The sequence below is a fragment of the Palaemon carinicauda genome, chromosome 22, assembly GCF_036898095.1.
Source record: "Palaemon carinicauda isolate YSFRI2023 chromosome 22, ASM3689809v2, whole genome shotgun sequence".
Classification (NCBI taxonomy): Eukaryota; Metazoa; Arthropoda; class Malacostraca; order Decapoda; family Palaemonidae; genus Palaemon; species Palaemon carinicauda.
The window spans coordinates 1,373,738-1,395,207 of NC_090746.1; the positions used below are offsets into that span (position 1 = coordinate 1,373,738).

Consider the following 21,470-nt stretch of genomic DNA (forward strand, 5'->3'; position numbering starts at 1 on the left):
AAAGGACTGACTTTCGCTTAAGGGCCTCGAAACCTTGTTTCAGGTTTTCTTATGCGAAAAGGCCTTCGGATGACGAGGAGAAAATTGTCTCTCTCGCCTTATGGTAGGGGAGATCTTGGTAAGATACACCCGATACCATAGAGGGAAACGTCTGTTCGCTGATCAAGGCCTCTCGAACCCATAAGTCGTACGACATTACTTCTCCCCTGGGCTTGGGAGCTTGCAAGAGGTCCCGGACTAGGTGAACGACAGGCACGAACAGACGAACCCTCGGACGCAACACTGTAACACTTTGCGCAATATCACTTTATCACTACGATTTTCTGTTTTGCACTTATTACACTGAAATCGAAACTTTAACTGATTTCCACCTGAAACACGCAATCCTATCCTTCATTAAAAGGTAGTAATTGCGAAAACAGTTTACAATGCAACAGAAAAACATAATTAAAGATAAAGAATTCAGTGGCTGGAAAAGAGACTAAACACTAGATCAAATAAACTACGTTTAAAATCTCTCACCGCATAAAGCCTGGGAACAAGAATAAAACTCTAGAAACGTTTTACCTTCTTCCCCTACAGCGACAAGGGAGAAGAGTAAAAAACGAGAACAACGTTACCCGCTTGAACGAAACGTTTATTCTCCTCTCTCTCCCTCCGTCTCTATCCTTCTCTCTCTTCTCTCTTGACTTAGAACCAAAGAGAAGAGCCCAATTATATATCGTTAAAACATATTATTTGCTAAAGGAAAAAACTGAAAGGTTTCCCAAATAAAAAGTTCCTTTATTTAGAATTTAAACCATTTAGGCTAAGAAAGAATGAACGAAACGCTAGAATCGGTTTACTCTTACTGCAACATGAAACCGTGAAATACTCTCTCTCTATCGTAACGATAGAGCGCATGTTGAACGTTCTGAACGTCAACAACTGCGGAGACAAAACTAAACGTTAGTTCATCTTTGAAAACAGTACGAGACTATCAAAGAAATTCTTTCAACAACATAAAATTAAAAAAGGGGTATAAATTCTTAAAAGGTAAATACGATATGACGGGCTCAAAGTTAATTAACTTCGGTTCCAAGTAAGGACCGCCTACTATTAGGAAAGGTCGCATATAAACAAACATAAAAATTAATTTTTATAAGTTTATAATAAATGGAAAGTTAATCGAAGAGGCCTTAAAGGCGGAGAGATATAAAATAAATAGATCTATAACTTGTTAAGCAAAATTACCAAAAACCTAAACACACTTCCGTCTAAGGGAAGGGTCGGCCATTTAAAAGTGAAAGAGAGTCCATACTCTCTTCGAGTCCATACTCTCTTCGTCACCAAAATTAAATCTATCCAAAACGAGTTCAAGTTTTGAAATGAAGATAAAACCCCTGCATAGCGAAAGCTCAAAACTGGAATAGTGTACTTCACCAAAACGTTGTGAAAACAAAACCAGTTAGGGACGGCGTAATCAGTAGGTCTTGCCTGTGGCACGACAGAGGGAAAATTGGTTCGTTGTTGACATCGAGTACTTGAGTACCTACTTGACAGATGGCGCTGTTGATATACACCCCCACCTGTATAGCGATCGCTGGCGTATTCCTCCCGTTTTTTCTGTCGGGCAGCAGGGATGCAGCTATATGATCATCGTCTATATGATCATCGGGTAAGTTTGATATTGAAAAATATAGTTTGCTTTTAGGCTCCTGGGCCTCATGTAGTACTGTACTATACTTATGAAATATCTATTGGTTTGACATATGAACCATTTTACAGCTGAGGATTTTTTTTTTTAGTTTTGAACTAATTTTAATTTAGATTTAAAATACCAAACATTCAACTTACACAATCCTTTTAGATACCTGAATTTCATGTACAAGAAGGTTTACAATCCACTTGACTTCCTAACAGTTCTGCAGGGAAAATCATAAGTTACCTTATCAACCCTGCAAGGCCAAGAAGAGGAAAATTGATCATAGTGAAATAAATTATCCTTGGATTTACAAACTGAAAACAACAGTGGTAATCTTGAAATTCTATACATCTTCAAACTGTTGCTGTCAAACGCTCTCCATCCACTGATGCCTTGGGGTTGAAGGAATGTAAGGCTAATGACACTAAATTACAAGGAATGAAAAGGTTCTTGAATAAAAGAAACATTTCAGTATAATGAATCAAGATTTATATCACAGAGACAAATATTTATTGCAATGTGCAATAAAGAATAAGGCTGTTCAGTAGTGTCACAAAGATAATGGAATGTTGAAAGAAATATCATAATTATTATAGATTTATAAAATATAAGCTATATTATACGTATACCAAGGCATATGAAGGAATGATCTCTTTCAGACTTTAAAAGTTGTCAAAACATGATATATAAAAGGGACCTTCCAGTTGTTTCTTACATGCAAGATATATAAATGAAAATATATTATAAGAAATTAAGCTAAGATCAAATACCAGCAAACAGTTTCTTATTCTAGGTTAGACGAACAAAAGTAAAAATCAAACAAATCATATACACCCAACATTATCTTACAGATATATTTCAGTTTGAAATGTCTCCCATCATTTTAGTTTTGTTCTTATACAACTATACTCAATTATTGATGAGGGGTGGGGAATTTGGCAGAGGATAGAAGTCTATTTTGTATGAAACATGATATATATCTTAAAAATGCTCACCAATTTATATCAAACAAACCATTGCCTCAAATCAGATTAATAACTAGGTGGAAAGGTAATTCAAGCAGATACAGTATCAGCTTCTTATAATGACAACTCGTGGATTAAAGATCACTGAAGAGCTGAAACATAGCTTAAACAGGGATACCCAAATGCCTAGATCAAGGGGGGGGGGGATGGATGTGCCAAATGAACACTGTTTATTCTAAAGTGGTGTTGGGGAAGATCACAGAAGATATGTTGTGGAGTGTGGGAGAAATGTTTGCTATGCATTCCTCATTCTCAGCGTATTTGAGTGTTCTTTGAAGGAAGAGATCTGGTATAATATTAGCCAATATCTTGGTCTCAGGTAAAACAAAATTCTATTTTTTCTCTTTCCTTAGCTCTTCCAGAAGTAAAGGGCACATACAGTATACATACATACATACATATACCAAGGCCCTTCCCCCAATTTTGGGGGGTAGCCAACATCAAACAAATGAAAAAAAAAAAAAAAAGGGGGGGGGACCTTTCCTCTCTACGTTCCTCCCAGCCTAACAAGGGACTCAACTGAGTTTGGCTGGTACTGCTAGGGTGCCACAGCCCACCCTCCCCCGTTATCCACCACAGATGAAGCTTCATATTGCTGAATCCCCTACTGCTGCTACCTCCGCGGTCATCTAAGGCACCGGAGGAAGCAGCAGGGCCTACTGGAACTGCGTCACAATCGCTCGCCATTCATTCCTATTCCTAGCACGCTCTCTTGCCTCTCTCACATCTATCCTCCTATCACCCAGAGCTTTCTTCACTCCATCCATCCACCCAAACAGTATACATACAGTATACATTTAAAATAAGGAAAACTTTATCCTTAAACAATATTAATATACATATTGAGTTATCATAAGAGCTGTTTCTCTTGAGCCCCTTTCATATAATGGGCTAATGTATGGCAGGCAGACACTATTACCATTTTTTGGGGTATGGGTGGCGATTACAAGTGCAGATGATGTCACAAATGTGGAAACCATGGGCAAACCATCAATGTGCTGGTGTCCATTGTTGAGGCACTGAATGGGCACTGGAATAGGGACCATATTGCCGGGCACAACTCTGACTGCACTCTGCCCGGCGTCTGATACAAGTCATATGTTTGCCTGCCTACGCCTACTGTCTGCCTATGCTTACTGGCTGTTTTGGACTGTTTGATCTAGTAACAATGGTTCAAAGTGAGAGAATCATTGGCAATTTAAAGTTCCCACCCTGCATTTGTCCCTTGTGTGGAAGAGGTTTAGCAATAATTTTTGGCATTGTCATCCACAAGCCTGGAATATCAGGTTGCAATAGCAAAACTTATGAGGATGTGTTAACTTCTATTTTTTCTTAAACATTCTAGTTAATTTTGTATGGTAATTCTAAGAATAGAAAACATACTACTATAAAATTATTAAATTACCATACACTACATTGTAAATGCAAAGTTAACTTTTATCTTTGACAGTTGGACTCATAGGTCCCTCATGAATCTCAATCTTTTGATAATGTCCACGGTACCTAGCCTCACCATATGCTACCTTATCACAATTTTGTATAAAATTATCTAAATATCTTTCACTAGTCTTCTTATTCTATAGACTTGTTTTCTTTCTTGCTTTTGTTGATGGCATATAATTTTTTTTTTCATTGTTGTACTTCCTATATCTATGATTATCAATTTTGGCAGTATCAACATTTGTTGATTTTCAATTAAATTTTACCTCATGTACTGTACTTTATTTTACTTGTATTTCCAGTAAGAATTTAAGTTGCCTTCCTCATATTTTTCTTTCTTTTTTAAATTTACGATTGGATTGGATTAAAAACTTAAGGTCAAAGGGCAAGCACTGGGACAGTTTCACTATGGGCAGATATTTTAAGGATAGATTTTTTACTAATATTCTTTTCCCAAACGAAAGTAGAACTTTTAATTTCCGATTTTCATCCCTTCTTCATATTCTGTTACCAACAAGGGATACGACACTATAAGGCTTTTCCTAAAAAAGTTGAATTATCTATGGGGACATGCCTCCATAGAGTAACTCTCTATGGAATGAAGGAAGAAGCAGCAGGGCCTCATATTAGATAAGTAAACTAATGGAAACTTGTAGTAGTGACAACTGAAAGAGCAAAACAGTTTGCAGTTCAAATCCACCATTTCATGCCTTTTCTATTTTTGTTTTGCTTTTGATACAAATTCTAAAAAAACTATTCATGACTCCTAACAGTTCCTTTGTACAATCTACTCTTTTGGGGTTTTAAAGTACCTTAGTACTCCCACCTAAATAGCAATCCAGGTATATAGACAGTGCAGTATATGGTTAATGATATTATGATAAACTAAACCAAGTTTTAATAACACAAACGTGTTTCATAGCAAACCAATTACAGTAATAATATACTGTAAAGAGGTTTATTATTCGATTACCATAAAAGGTCATTCATGAGGATGCCAAGGAAGGAGGACCTGCAAGAGAATGTACAGTAACTAACCATATACTTTGTGCTTCCGATTAACAACTAGAATTTAAGCCAAATAGCCCAGAACTGGGATGCACCCAGTGGTTAGCCATCAATAGTAATTATAGGAATCCCCAATTATTCATCTGATTTAAAATTTGGTTATAATTGATTTCTTTCCTGGTCCTTTTGGGAGCGGGTACATTTTCAGGAAATAATTCTAAGAAAGCTTTCTCTTAAATAATTTCAAACAGAATTCCTCTGGGTAAGTCCTATTTCCATTTGCTTTCACTCTTTTCTTCAGTGTATTCAGGAGTCGTGTGTTTTTCAGATTTAAATGTATATTCATGTGGACTCAATGTCCTATATGAAGTTTCTTTTTTGGGATTTTATTGTTAAGGGTCAATGAATTTTTCATTTTGGGGATTTAGTTATCAATGTTTTTGTGTTTAAATGGGAGGTCATAAAATACAATCGGGTAATTTCCTATGCCTTCTATAAAACTAAATTTAAAGAATGGATGAGGCCCTTTTCTATGGCCTGCCTTAGGGTTTGAACTGGGAAATACACGATAATCCTAGAACCTTGAGAGTTGAGATCAGATCCAGAATTAAGAGGAGAGTTTAACATCAGAATTTCACCTTGCTTGGCCACAACAGCTACTTGAACCTTACATGTGATGAATGTCATTCAATCTCACTCTCCTTAATGTTTTTAATTTTCAAAATCGGAATCGAAGTCACCAAAGGGTCATCCTTCCAAACCAATACATACAGTATAAGGTGAGAAAAAGAAGCAGGTGAGAGGTAGGAAAATCAAGATTATATAGTTTAGAGCTATGATTTAGTGCCAAATCTAAATACCCACTCTGTCAAGGGCCCCAACCAATATCGATATGCTAGGAATTGAATGGCATATTTCTACTAAACAAGCCACTCCCTGAAATAATTGATGTTACATAGAAATTGATATTAATGAGCCACTCTTACATTCCCTGTGGGTAAAAATCCTGTGCAGATGATGTTTTAAGGTCATGATAACCTCAGCAGTTGCTCACAACCCAACCTCTAATACAGTAACTGATTGTTCACTAATCCTACCATGCACCCCATGTCTAAATTTCCTAAAGGTTCAAAGAAGTAGTTCAAATAATGATCAGTAGTATTCTTCCCTAATAACCAGTCAAAAAAAGTCTGAATATCCCCCACCCACGTATAACCATCCATGACTTTCCCCCTGTCATCTCTTGCCAAATAATTGAAAGCTATCCAGTCAGTTATCACTTTAAGATCACAGCCAAAGGACAACCTTTCATCTTGAAGCCAATTTTGTCTTTGACAGACTTTCCATGTCACAGTTATCAGAAATTTCTAATGAAGGTTCATAGGCATCAAAGAAATTAACATGAAATACTATAACATTACTATAGTAGTAACCACAGTAATCTACTATTTGGTACAGAACACCTGAATTGCTAATTCCCGAGAACAGCTGGCTCAACTCATTTTCTCTTCCTAGAACATAATCTCTTTCACATATGCAGTAATTAATCCACTTTTCAGATACCAGGATATTCACTCTTTTCCAGGGAATGCTTGCCAATATAACCTGGTCTTGTAAAAACAACACTACAGTATTTAGATTACTGACTTTCAAATTAAGACGCATCCCATCAACTGAAGTAACCGTCAAGCAATTTGAAAACAAAGATACAACCAGCCATTCAACTGCAATTATATATCAAATAAAGCTCCATATTTCAAAATTAATCTCAAGCAATGTAAAACTCAATTTTTTTAAAGTACAGTCATTTGTATTTTTCCTAACTATACAAACCTGAGTCATTTAATTGGAGTATGCTTTGAGTAAAGTTGGATACTGCTGTTAAAAATTACAATGAGGGGACGGTAGTTAACCAGAGGGTGACAGGTAAGCCCCAACCCCCTCTACAGGCAACTGTGCTACCACTTTGACTTAAACCTAGGACTTGAGGTGGTATTGAAGCAGGAAATGTAACTTGAACTCCAGTTTATATAGTAATAAAAAATACAATTATAAAAAAATTGTGATTTGTTCCTACACAAATACAATCCATCCTTTCATACGAGACTAACTCTCAGGAGGGAAGAAGTCCCTAGATCCAAACTGGCTGGTTTACTTTCTCAGGAAATATCAAAGTACTTTGGGCCTGTACAGAAGCAAAAGTAATGACTCCTGTCAACCACCTAACGACAAGGTCACTGCCAGGGACTGGTAGATAGTCAAGGAAAAACCTATATCCATGTGGAGGATATGTTGCCTGAATGTATAGTCAATAATGAGAAACGGGTTGCATACATTTGGCAATCCTCCTCCTAGTCTAGGAAGTTGGGAGAGATACTAATAAACAAAACTTATTTCTTGAGAAAAGTTACTCCATCATATGGGTTACTTGCATCTAGTGTCCGATCACGCAAATAATGAAGTGACTTCTGCAACCCAAAGGAAGGGGAAGAAAGATGAGGTAAATGAGCCAGTCGATCTTACCTCTCATTCTAGACTTATCTAAAACAAGATGTTTCTTGCCCTATGAAGGAGCTACAAGAACTGTTGAACTATAATCATTGGATCAATATACAGGCATCAAAGGACCTATGGACATACTCTTGTGGGTAATGGGTAGAGAAGATTTTCTGTTATTACCCGACTAGTCTTTAAGAACTGTACCCTTGACAGATTCTTCCTGAGAGCTGAGATAGATTTAATGTGTCTTACTTATTGCCCTTGACTTCAGGATGGTACTTTCCTTTCCTCACCTGCAGGAAAAACATGTGTGATAACCCCCATGATTCTAAAAAGAAACAAGTGATCTAGGATCTTTTCTCTTATTGACTCCATTGCTGTAGGTAGGAAGAGTCGTAGTGTCCTCCCAAGACAGAAAGGCAAGTCACACTATCCCGACAGTTGCTTCTTGTAGGGAAAAAATGAAGAAAGATTTGAAGTCATGAATGGCTGAGTTCTAGGTCCTGGGCATGAACTCCTGCACTATGGTGATGAAGACCTACTATCCTTTATAATGTTTCCCTACTTAATTTGTCAGGGCTATGTTAGTAGAAGACAGTCTCGAGGGTTGAAGCCTTATCTGCCCCATCGCTCTGATTTGAGCAGGATTGCTTGAGAGACCTGCGAACTCACAAAGACCTGCGAACTCACAAAACTTTCCATGCCTCTTGAGCTCCTTAGGAGCTCCTCAATCTTGTTACAAATGCTTTTCTGTTGAACAGGTTGCCATAAGTCTTATTTCATAGTTTATATATGATAGATCTTAAAGGCTTTCGAGGCTACTCATGAATGGCAGAGACAAGGGACAGTGACAATGCCCTAGCTAGTAGGACAATGCCCTAAAGACTGACCATATATACATGTAATCAGTGCCCACACTAGGACCAGGGAGGGCTAGGCAATGGCTGCGGATCACTCAGCAGGTAGAGCTATTAGGCTCCCCCAAACACCCTATCTCTTAGCTCACAAGGATGTTGAGGTTACAGACACTAGAAGAAAGTATCGAGTTTGAGAGGGACTTAAACCCCTATCCGACGATCGTCAGGCAGGGACGTTTCCAATATTCAATTTTTACTCTTTATTTCTCATATACTATTTATTTGTTATTTCCGTGCCTCATTGCGATACTCTCTGTTAGAGCCCTTTGGCTTGTAGCATCCTACTTTTCAAACTAGGGTTGTAGTTTAGCTAATACAGTAATAACAATAACAATATCTAAATGATTTTTGAAGAGTCCAGAATTAAGTCTTAGCTGAAAACCTTGTATCAAGAGGTGAGTGGTATCCTTCACAGTGAGTATTGAGTAATCAATGAAAGAGGAAAATGGGAGGAAAGGAAGACGTGTCTAGAATTCCTAGGGATGTTGGAAGTGTCCTTGAGGAGAAGAAACCTTTAAGTTTCTAGTTAAACTGAATGGTGAGCCAGTCGAGCGATGATGAAAACCTGAGGGAAGAAGCCTTCTACAACGTAATGATGTAGGAGGCCGCAATTGACCCTTACAACAAATCCTTGTTGACTGTGTAGCTTGAGGAGTAAGCCTGTCTTGATGAAATTGCAAATAGCTCTACTGTGTTATTGACACGGTAGCTGTGAACCAAGCCCTTTTGTTGATGTGAGTTACGAACTGTAGCATTGCTATTCATCACCACTACAGAGTGCTTTATCAGTCTTTTGAAAAGTTTGAAATATAGTAATGCTGCATGCATTACTGATAAGTTGAAAAGCAGGTGTGTTTCTTCCGTAGATCTTATCCCAAAGATGGACTGGATACTCAGGTATGCGTCGGTGGTCTCACTAGATATGTCTGTGAACAGTAAATTCCTCAGAGATGAGGAATTCAGGTGATGACGATCATTATCGTCCCATATTACTGATCCAACAAAACCAAAATGTAAGGGGGGGGGGGATGCTGGCTGCTGACTAGAAACACTTCAGAAATTACTGGAGCAATCATTGGGGGGAGCCAACCACTGAGGAACTAGTTTCTCCGTCAATGAAAGAAATCTCTCCAACAACTCTCAAATGAGTGCTAAGACCTTGATAAACATAGACTAAATCTTGAAGATCTCTACTTGAGTTGGTAACACTAAAGCCGCGAACCATAAGCTTGACGATTCTCTCGAAATTCTTTGAAGAAAAATTTCTCCCCATAAGATAGTCGCCAGTACATCTGAAAACAGAATGGGGCAATCCCCTGTAGAGGATGAAGGGATGAACAAGCACGGTTCTCGATCATGGTGCTTGGCTAATCCTATAGGAAACGACTATCGTAGAGAAGAAACATAAGGAATCCTGTCTCGAGGGGCAAGAACACAATTGTAACATTCCCGTGAAGACAAAACATAAAGGGAAGACCATGTACTGCTTCTCCTGGTACGTACTATCCTCACGTTTGCAGGGAGAGATCGCCGGAGACACATTACTACTGTATATTGATCAGTCATCTTCGACTACGTCTTCTTCAGGAGAAGTAACAGCATTCAGTTAAGGGAACTGCATCCGGTATGAGATAATAAGTTATGCGTGACAACATTTTCCTCAATGGGACAATTTTTGGCAAGTATTCCTCATGGTACAGGAACGAATATAGGTGCAGAAGTGGCACATATTGATATTTCCTCCTGTTAGGGACAACTCTCAGCATGTACTGCTTCCCTCTCTCCCAAAAGAGATAAATTGTTCAGGAAAGGAGAAGAAGGGTACAGTAGTGCCAGTTTTTCTGAATGGCAGTGTATGCGTTTAGCTCTGTACGAGTGTAGTGCGCCAATGTTTCTTGCCGCTATGAGACAAGTCTTGGCACTTACTTCTTCCATTATTAACACCCACACCGAGTACACAGAAACCTCCCCAGAGTTGAGTCTGCCAGCATTCCTTCCCACTATGAGAGAATTTTCAACATTTACTCAAGTAGGGAGTTCCTAGTACCACATTGTGTCTCTCAAGGGGAGAGAAATGGTAGGACTCACTTGTATGTAACCCCTATCAATTGGTCTTTTTAGATAATGTATCATCGATAATTCCTTCAACTTATTCTTCTCTAGAAGTAGCAGAAAGATTTCACCATAAAGATTAAATAGAGGAGAAAGAACTTGAAGTTTGCTTTCTACTAGGTTGGACAGGCCAGTGATGACACTCATGCGGGAGCAGACCATAGGAACTCTATGAAGAGACATCACAACCAGGTGTTATGTACTTACTACCTTTCTGGGATTGGAAGACACTGAAAGTAAGAAGAGCGGCATCCTTTTCCTTCATACTTGGTGACAGAAGAACATTCTTTCCTTAGACAGAAACCATCGACATCTAAGGATTGCAAACCTCCTTAGGATTATGCAGTCAATGTCATCACAAGGCCACATATGCAAGCTTATAAATGGCAAACAGGAATGCTGTCTAACAGGAACAAGAATGTGAATATTACCAGGTCTGGCCAAAAAACTGTCACACAGATAGAGATATTGGGAAACAACTGCAAATCCTTCCTTCCTTGCACACTGCAATTTACCAACACAATTATCCAAATGAAAAAGCCAAATATTAGAACAGCCAGATGAGGACACCGGAAGTGCATCTGTACTATCCAGCAGCTGAAAGCAAAGTGGGAGCTCAGTGGTTTGTTGGGTTAGTCTGGTTTATTCTCAACTACCACCAACCCATTATGTTTCAACAGCTGTATGCAGCTTGGTTAAAAGCATACTCCTATAAAAGGATGAAGGATTGTATTTGTGTAAGAAAAAATATTAATTCCTAATGTTCAGGTCCAGTTTCGCTTCACTGATGAAATTAAATCATCAAGAAAAGGCAAGGGCAACAATAAGATAAAGCCATTGAAAAAAAAAAAGGGTCAAAATACCTTTCACCCAATGATGTAAAACACAGGAGGCAGTACTGCTACTGAAATAATGAGCTAATTCTCTTAGGACATACACCATATTTAAAAAAAACTGTACTCTTATTGACTACTGGTTAGTTCTATGATATGGCAACGTTATTTCCTAGAATGTATCATCAAGTAAAGGCAAACATAAAACTGGTTATCATAGTACTCATATATGAATATAATATGTATGCTCATATCCAGAGTTTTTGATTTCCTAGAATACCTAACAAGAAATTAATGTTTCATAACACATAATAATGAGAAAAACAGGTATACAGAATTCATAGCATACAATATGTGGAAGTTCTTAAGTCTATGATACAATACAACATTAGCAATTCAGCGATAAATACAAAATTGCAACGGCAGTGACAGAAGTGTTCATGTGAGGAGTATAATGAGGATTGTCACAACAATATCTATATTCTAAGTACAGTAATTCATAATGTAAAATTATCAAATGACCATCATTAAAATTAAAATTACAGTTTTTTTCAGAGGTTAATTAAGTCTTAGACTGTCCTATCTTTCTCTCAAAAATCACATGATAAAAATTACTAGTGTACTTATATAAATATGCGAGTATGCTTGCTTGCATTTAATTGATAAAAATTACAACAAAGAAGTGATCACTAAATCCAGTAGGGTATTCATATCCTAAAGATTTAGTGTTTAATTAGAAAAAAAATTGATATTTAACGTCAAAATACGGTGCATAAGAGGAGGTAGGTAAGTCGCACATGCTCACGTTGCTAAACTAACACAGGTATACAATATCTGCCTGGGAAGACACGTTTTAAAAGATGGACGTTCAAAACTTTGATTCCAAATAAAACATTAGCTGTAATGTTACTTTAAATTATCCTTCAGAAGTGATATGCTCATGGGTGCAATGAGAAAAGCAGTAATTGATGATTTAGTCAGTCATAAGTGCACATGATTGTAAATAAATATATTACGATTAGAAATCTCTTGAAAATATTACACTCAAAGCTTTGATGTTCCAATATAGATTCTGCATTACTGTAATTTCTTAGCCAATAACCTCAATTAAATCATTGGCCTCTATCACAATTAATCAACTTGAAAGATCTACACAAGAGACAATCCTAGCACCAACAATGGTTGACTGAGCAATGATATACTGTGTATAGTAAAAATAATTTACCTAATTCTTCATTTAATCAGCTAGTACTAGCATATTTTTGAATACACCTACTAGCTTGCCTTAAACGTGTAACAAGATGGGTAAGTTGTGATAAAGAACATGAAAAGGTAACCTTTCCTTGCTGGCCATCTGCTTCTTCAGTGTAAAGTGTAATAAGGTACATGGCACCACCACCTTCTTCACCAGTACTGCTCTGGAACATAAAAGTGCATTAAATTACAATGCTGCTTCTATGTCTAATAATTTGGTGGATGAGGTGCCACATTCTGCTTAAATTCAGCAAATTTTATCATCAAACATTTTTCAATGAAACCGTTTTAGCATCAACATTAGATTTATTATTAACAATGCCATTCTCATACCTGTTCTACATAATTATTTTTCATTACCATATAGCCTTTGCTATGCATGCTAAATGTTGCTAAACATCTATCAACTGCATCAGGAATTTTCTAATGATACTGTTAGGTATAACCTGTACTGTATTAGGTTTTGCTACATTTAATACTGTCAAAACTCTGACAGTTTTGATAGTAATGAAAGCCCTTCATAGACAAGGAATAGATGAATATTATGTTAGAACACTTGAAGATATCTATACAGGAAGTACAGCAATCCTGAAACTACACATAGTGAGAAAGTTCAAATTGAGAAAGAAACTGGTGGAAGATGATCTATGTTGTCTAGACAAGGAAACTTTCCCATGACTAGAGAAGTAGGAGACTCACATTGAGAAGAGCAATGCAGTATGCTTGATTGAAGTGAGGGTCTCAGCCAGAACAGATCATCATGGAGAGCAACTTTACCCCAGAAGGAAAAGTAGCTGAAGGAAAAGCGTCAGGTGTTGGAAGCGTTTGCTGTAGCAAACAGCAACCTAGAAGAGAGCTGACTAGTGACGATCCTGAGCGGGCGAGTGACAATCGCGAGCTGACGAACAGCGAGCTGGCGAGTGCTGATCACATGCTGGCAAACAGCAAGTTGACGTGTTAAGTCAGCTGGCAAACAGTGAGAAGCGATCATGAACTGTCAAATGGTGAGCTGGTGAGTGGTGAACATCAGCGGTAGCGAGCTGAAGGATGATCGTGGGCGATCGTGAACTGATGGTGTACACAAGTCCTTGGCAAGACAAGTCAGTTGGGAGTGACAAGTCTGCAGGGCGGGATGAGTCTGCTGGCGAGATGAGTCTGCAGGGAGGGACGAGTCTAGACAAGACCAGTGCTGGGAGACGAGGTCTGCTCACGAAGAGGAAGAGCGGAGAATGGACGAATCCAAAGGGTTAGCATCTGCTGCTCCTGTCGGGAACTCCCCAGATAGAGGAAGATTGCCGAACAGAGGCTGTGGAGGGACTCTCCCACAGAAGGGAAAGTTCCAACACCTGGAGGCAAACCTCCGGGAAACACTCTGTATCCCCTCAACTAGCTCTAGCTCAAATTGAAGGGTGACATAGAGTGTTGCTTGAGAACGAAGCTGCACTTTGTTCTCTGGGTTCCCCAAACAGGTTACCCAAAGAAAGATGTCAGCGCAATGGACATGAATGGATAAATCCAATACCCGCCGGAGGAATCCCCCGAAGAGGAGACTGAACAGGTGAAGGAAGTCTCTCCTGCAGACGGGAAAAGGTGACCAACATCTGCTGCCGCAGTCAGCAATTCTCCCCACAAGCAGGGATTGCCGAACAACGGCTGGTGGAGGGACTTTCTCTCGTTAGGGAAAATTCCAAAACCCGGAGGCGCACTTAGGGGCAGCACTCTTTGCTTACCCTCAACAAGCTCTAGCTTAAATTGAACGTCGACATAGAGTGTTCCATAAGAAATGAAGCCAAAGCTTGTTTCTGGGTTGTCCCCGAAGGGGTTACCCGGAGAACTTTGAATTTCTAAACAGCCACTGTTCCGGTGGTCCGGAACTGCCGAAAGTACATGTAAAGAAGGTGGAGACTGGCAGGATCGTCCGACTTCACACTCATTACGTCGGCCACTAGCGCTGAGGGAAAAACAAAAAAAGAACGAAAAAATACCCTCAGGAGGACAACCTAACCCGCAGACAGGAAAGGTGTCCCCCGAAAGGCACAGGAACAAGCCAAAGACTAAGCAAGCTGTCATCACCGAAAGAAGGAGAGCAGCGTCAATAGTGCTGTAGAAATGTAAGGTTAACAATCTTATTTAAATTTAATTAGCTGAAGAAAATCTCGGGAGAATAGCCTAACCCACGGGTCGAAAAAGTGTTCCCAGAGAGGCAGAGGCTCCGCCGCTGCCCACGTAACGAGGGAGAGCAGTGTCGTCAGCAAAGACGAGCAATACCGAAGTCAAGCTCTAGGTAAGAGGTAAGCGGTCTTCCCTTTGATGAACTTGCAGGGAGCAAGCGATGCCAACATCAGAATGGAGGAATATTCACACAAGACGACTACCCTCACTCTCTTTTAACGTCACCTTCCAGCCTCATTAGTGAATGTAATAAAAAAAGTATAACATAAGTGTACAATTACATTTAGATACAGAGATATTTTCACACTTCCAAATCTACTCTTGCAATATATATGTATATGAATGCATTTGAGAGTGTATGAATGCATTTGAGCAGGTATGAATGCATTTGAGAGTGTATTTATTTACGCATATTTATATGTATTAGTTTAGACCAAAGGAGAAGGATGAAAGGTATCATGGAATTAGAAACCTTTTAAATTGCGATAAAGCCTTACGCTCAGGCATTTCCTTTCGTCCTCTTTTGAGCGTAAAAAATAAGGGACTCAACCGAGTTCAGCTGGTATTGCTAGGGGTGCCACAGCCCACCCTACCACATTATCCATCACAGATTAAGCTTCATAACGCTGAATCCCCTACTGCTGCTACCTCCGCGGTCTTCCAAGGCACCGGAAGAAGCAGCAGAGCCTACCGGAACTGCGTCACAATCGCTCACCATTCATTCCTATTTCTAGCACGCTCTCTTGCCTCTCTCACATATATCCTCCTATTACCCAGAGCTTCCTTCACTACATCCATCCACCCAAACCTTGGCCTTCCTCTTGTACTTCTTCCATCAACTCTTGCATTCATCACCTACTTTAGCAGACAGCCATTTTCCATTCTTTCAACATGGGCAAACCACCTCAACACATTCATATCCACTCTAGCTACTAACTCATTTCTTAAACCCATCCTCACCCTCACTAATTCGTTCCTAACCCTATCTACTCGAGATACACCAGCCATACTCCTTAGACACTTCATCTCAAACACATTCAATTTCTGTCTCTCCGTCACTTTCATTCCCCACAACTCCGATCCATACATCACAGTTGGTACAATCACTTTCTCATACAGAACTCTCTTTACATTCATGCCCAACCCTCTATTTTTTACTACTCCCTTAACTGACCCCAACACTTTTATATATTAATATAACTCTTAAGGATATTGCATAATATCAGGGGACGTATTTCTTGATACAACACATGGCAATCTTCACCCCGAAAAGAGTTTTCGCTTTGAGAGGGAAGAGTGGCGAAATTGAAGGGGATCCATTATCAAGGTTACCCAGTGGATCCCCTCCCAGTACTACCACAGCGTACTATTACTTTTGAAGTAGCCAATTAAGCACGGTGTTTCTCCCACTTGCTCTCGGTGTTGTTACTTTTCTCAAGGATTAATACAATGCAATCTCCAGCATCTTCATCCTCTGGAAAGTTGAGTATTTAATCTTTCCTGTGTATAATTTTTAGCTCCCTTCTTACAGTTAAATTAGCATAATTTAGGTGTGTTAAGTGGAGCAGAGCCAGCACCGGAGGCAGCCATTTTGGGAGCGCTGTCGTACGCCATGAATGCTTTTTTGGGCTAAAACCATGTCGTCCTAATGGAAGGTTCCTATTGGTAGCTTTTTAAGGGATATTTGACTACAGTGATATTCCCAGAGAATTGACCTTTAGGTCTCCAGAATTCTAACTCCTGGCGCGAATATCCGTAAAATTTATCTTAAGGATATCGCATAATATCAGGGGACGTATATCTTGATACGACACATAGCAATCTTCACCCAGAATAGCGTTTTCGTTTCGAGGGGGAAGAGTAGCGAAAAACAGATGGGGAGCCGTTATCAAGGTTACCCTTCCTCCTGTACTATTACGAGTCTCCAAGATGGCGCTCATTCCTCTTCCAGTAGCGATTTCGCACGGTGGTTTTCCCTGTTATTCTAACGTTTTTTTATCATTATCGAGAGGAATTATAATGCAATCTCCAGCTTCTTCTGCCTCTGGAAAGTTGAGTATTTATTCTTTACAGTGTATAATTTTTAGTTCCTGCTTCACAGTGAAATTAGTTTAATTTAATGTGTTATGGAGGTTGGCCAGTCACCGGAGGCGCCATGGGTGCTGTCGTTCGTTATGCATGTTTTATTTAATTAGCAGAACGACATTCCCTGTTGTAATAGCATTAATAAATTATGAAAGCTATTTAGGCACAATTATACTAGTAAAGATATATATATATGCATACAAATTTCCTCTTCTTTATGTCGATCCTATATGTTAAGAGTTTCGGCGATTTAGGTAACCGAGATCTCGCCCCGCACTTGGCTACCTAGCCTATGCGCTTTAGTATACCTTCATACATTATCCGCGTTTACCTTCGTGTATCGTTTTATCAATTCAATGGGAGATAGTATATCTCCTAAAATTAGTTATATAACTCGATACTCGTCTCCTGTGGAGATTTAAGGGTAATCCTTCCTTCCCTCTGAGTGCCGCCATAGGCGACAACCCTATACTGGTCTTGCCATAGAGTAGTTCACTCCGGCTTGACTAGGCTAGTGTTTTCTGTCTCCCACCCTTGCCGGCGAGTATCCCGGCTTTGGTTTTTTGACAGAACCTCAGAGTATTCAGTCTTTCTGCTGGCGGCTGAGCAGCAGGGCGAGTAGTCACTCCCCTGCCGGCGTAAAGCTGTCGGCATAGGAGGCTAAGCCTCCCTAGCCCGCACTTGAAGTGGTAGTATGATGCCGCCACCATCTCCCCTGCGGTCTAGAAGACTAGTCCTGTTTTGGCAGACCCTAGGCTGAAGAATAGATATTATTCTGCCGCCTAGGATGGCGCCGATACTGAAACAAAGTTTTACTCATGTGTAGAAGTGGCGGCAATCCTGCTGCCTTCTTCTACACTTGATACAGGACCCTTTCCCTGCCCCTCTCTGTCCTTTAGCGATGGCCTAGCTATCCCAATCCTGTGACCACTGTCCTACAATCTCACTGCTTGCCGGGTAGATTGTGGTGCCGGCCGGGCTCCTACATAAGCAGCTGTATAGTCACTCAGTCTTTCCCTTATGGATGCATGGCTCCGGGAAAGGTTGTGCCGGCTGTGACGGCTGCCGGTGGGAGACCCTTCTATTGTTGAGTGTTCTTCAGTCCTCCCTTGGACTGCCATCCACATCCCTGAAACCGGCAGCGACCGGCAACGGATCTTGTGGCTGGATGGAAGCCTGAATGATGCATTCTCCCCTTCCATTTGAACCCTCATTCTGGAGGAAGGCAGTAAGGTTAAGTACTTACACCCTTATTTATTGTAAATATACATTTTAATAAGACAGCCCTTCACTCCATGCTTTCTCTCTCTCTGTCAGCTAGTGCTGCCAGGTATACTGCCGGTTGGACCGGTGCCGTCAGGTACTAACTCAGCCGGCGGCATGCCAGCTGGACTGGTGCTGCCAGGTGCTATCCAGCCGGCGACATGCCGGCCGGAACGTGGCCCCAGGTACTAGCCTAGCCGGCATCAGGCCGGCTGAACTACAGTATATGATTATACAGTAGCCAGTATATTTGCAGTACTGTATAGTATACCTGTATACTGCAGACAGAAAACTATAGTATATATTATACCGTAGTTATTTTCCAACATACCTTGTGTATCCTTGCACATTGTATTGTTGAAACCAATCCTATATTGAAAGAAAAGGTTTCCTTCAATACACTGATAGTAAATCAGTTAACGACTTACCCCACAATATTAAATAATTTAGAAGGGTCAGTGTTAGTATATACTTATTCTATCCCTAGAGGTTAGAACCCCTTCTCTTTGAGTTTGCCTTGATAAGGAAACTATAACTTTAATATTGGGGGAGGTCACCGCAATTGGCTGGACAGGAGACACAAGTATGTGTCTTTCCTATCTCCCTTCTAGCTTACTATCCTAAGCTATAATGGTTGAAATATTAATACTTTGCATATCTGTTTATCATGTGAGATAAACAACTGCATACTCATTTAATTTTCCTTTCTTTACAGGAGGACCAAACGAAGTGCGACGTGATCTTCTGTAACCACATGAGTAGGAACTTCTGTGGTAACAAAGCCTGAAGGTCTCATGCCTCCTCCACCATCACTACCCAAACCCTGCGGTATTGGGACCCCCAAGACTGCAACATCTGCCAGACCTTAGTGACCGAAGGATTCAAAAACCCTAAGTCAACGGAGTCGATGGATGCAGCACGAGAAAAGCTGCGCAAATGGGTGCGAGGGTTCCAGAAGAACTCTCCGGGACCGTACCTGCCTAATGAAAGGATGCGTAACTTGCTGTTCCCGAAAGCGGGTAGTGAAGCTGTCGTACTCCAAGCACGACCCGGACCTCCCTGCGTCCAGATTGCCATCGAGATGGATGTCAGTGAGGCGTTGCAAGGCATGGACATCCACCAGGAGGAAAGGATGTCAGAAGTGTCCACGGACACTGAGAAGGCTCTTTTGAAGGATGATCCTGAGGAGGAGTCTACTCTATCTCCGGAAGAAGAAGATGAGGTCGAGTCGGGGTTCCTTCCATCTGTGCCGGCACCAGAGCCGTTACCCTCAACATCTTCTATTCCTACCCCTCCATCAGGCGACATGAGCCAGGCACTGGCCTATCTTACGGCCCTAATGGAGAGCATTCGCAAGCAAGGCGAAGCTGGGGAAGCGAGACTTGAGAGAGAGCTCCGTGAAGCTCGACTCACCGCCTCCCGGGGGTCATACAAGCGACCCAGAGTCCAAGACCTCCAATCCTGCTCCAAAACTAATTCCTGGAGGTATGCAGAGTTTATGCCAATCACTAATGGCAAACTCTACATATCGGAGAAGATGGGATCCGTCCCCTTAAACGACATCCAGTTCTGGCCAAGCTTTAATGCTTACCCAGAATGCTTCATCCTACTGAAGCAAGAGTCAGCGTCAAAGAGACGGAACCCAAGGAGGTCATGGTATTCGACCACGACAAGGCACAGGCTCTCTTGTCGAGTAGCCTGAAGAAGGTGGGTTACACGAACTCGAAAGTGTCCGCCTTGAGCAAGAAGCATCCTACCTTTCTTGCTCCTGCTTCAATAGCCTTCCCCTTTACGTCGAACGCTTTTAAAGCTGTTGCCAAGGCAGTGGAGGGAGGCAAACCATGCCCTACACTAGAGGAGTGTAGACCTCTGTCGTTAGCCCAGCCCATGGAGGATAAGGAGTGGAATGAAGTCCACCTAACCTTCTCAGTAGGGAAGTTGGTTGCAGATATCACGGGACGACAGTTCAGCGAGAATCTCCTGAAACTGTCAGACTTTCTCTTGATTAGGGAGCAAGAGACGAAGGAAAGACTTACGGCATCCCTATCCCTACAGAACTGCATGGAGATGTGTGCAGGCCAAAAGAGCACCCCAGACATGAACATGGTCATGGCCAAGATGCACATGGCCACCTTAGTAAAGGACCTGTACACCTTTATGAAGGCTAGGAGAGTATGTAGAGAGTTCGTGTTTGCTGCAGCAACAGTGAAACATGAACCCAAGAAGCTGATAGCTTCCAATATCTGGGTAAAGACCTCTTCCCAAATGAAGTGGTCAAGGAGGTAGTTGATAGAGCTGCCACGGAGAATAGGAATCTTCTCCAGAAGTGGGGCATCTCATCAAAACGTAAGTCTTCCTCGGATGCGGGTCCCCAACCTAAGAGGAAGACCAAGAAGCCTAGACTACTCCCTCGGCCTGCCCAACAACATCCCACAGTCACCATGACTGTGGTGCCCCAAGTGGTTGCTCAACCACAAACCACATTCCAAGTGGTGCCTCAACAGCTGGTGGCGCAGTCACCAGCATTCAACCCTGGGTTTGAGAGGCAAACCACCACGTTTTGTCCCAAAGGTAGAGGTTCCAGACGGGACTCCTCAAGACACCCCTCACGAGGTAGGGGAGGACGGGGTCAGGGAGGTAAATCCTCCGGACAATCGAAGCAATGAGATGCCTCAGGTAGGAGGGAGGCTCCAACACTTTCAGGATCGTTGGACCTTCAATCCTTGGGCCCACAGCCTGAACAAGAATGGACTTGGATGGAGCTGGAGCAAGCCTCCACCATCATTTCCTCAATTCTTCCAACACTCCACCCCCTCATTGGAAGAATATACCCTAGAACTCTTGAGCAAACGGGTAATAAGGAGAGCCAAGTCCATCAAATTACAGGGAAGGCTGTTTTGTGTTCCCAAGAAGGACTCAAGACAAACTCAGAGTCATTCTGGACTTGTCGCCACTCAACAAGTTCATATAGAACAGCAAGTTCAGGATGTTAACCCTTCAGCACATAAGGACCCTGTTACCAAAAGGGGCGTGCACAGTCTCAATAGACCTGGCAGATGCTTATTGGCATCTCCCAGTCAACCGCCCCTTCTCCTCCTACCTAGGATTCAAGCTACAGAAGAAAAAGTATGTCTTCAGAGCCATGCCCTTCGGACTAAACATAGCCCCAAGGATCTTC

The 21,470-nt window shown here is 41.1% G+C and overlaps 1 protein-coding gene across 2 annotated transcripts in view; it reads right to left on the reverse strand.

Annotated features, from left to right (window-relative positions):
* Positions 1-2,169: 2,169 nt before the first annotated feature.
* The window catches only part of LOC137616267 (COMM domain-containing protein 3), a 173,774-nt gene continuing 154,473 nt past the window's right edge, over positions 2,170-21,470 (reverse strand). For both annotated transcript variants that reach the window (XM_068345888.1, XM_068345887.1), the window contains one exon: positions 2,170-12,936. In XM_068345888.1, the coding sequence (XP_068201989.1) occupies positions 12,760-12,936 (177 nt within the window). In that variant the 3' untranslated portion in view covers positions 2,170-12,759. The remainder of the gene's footprint in view (positions 12,937-21,470) is intronic.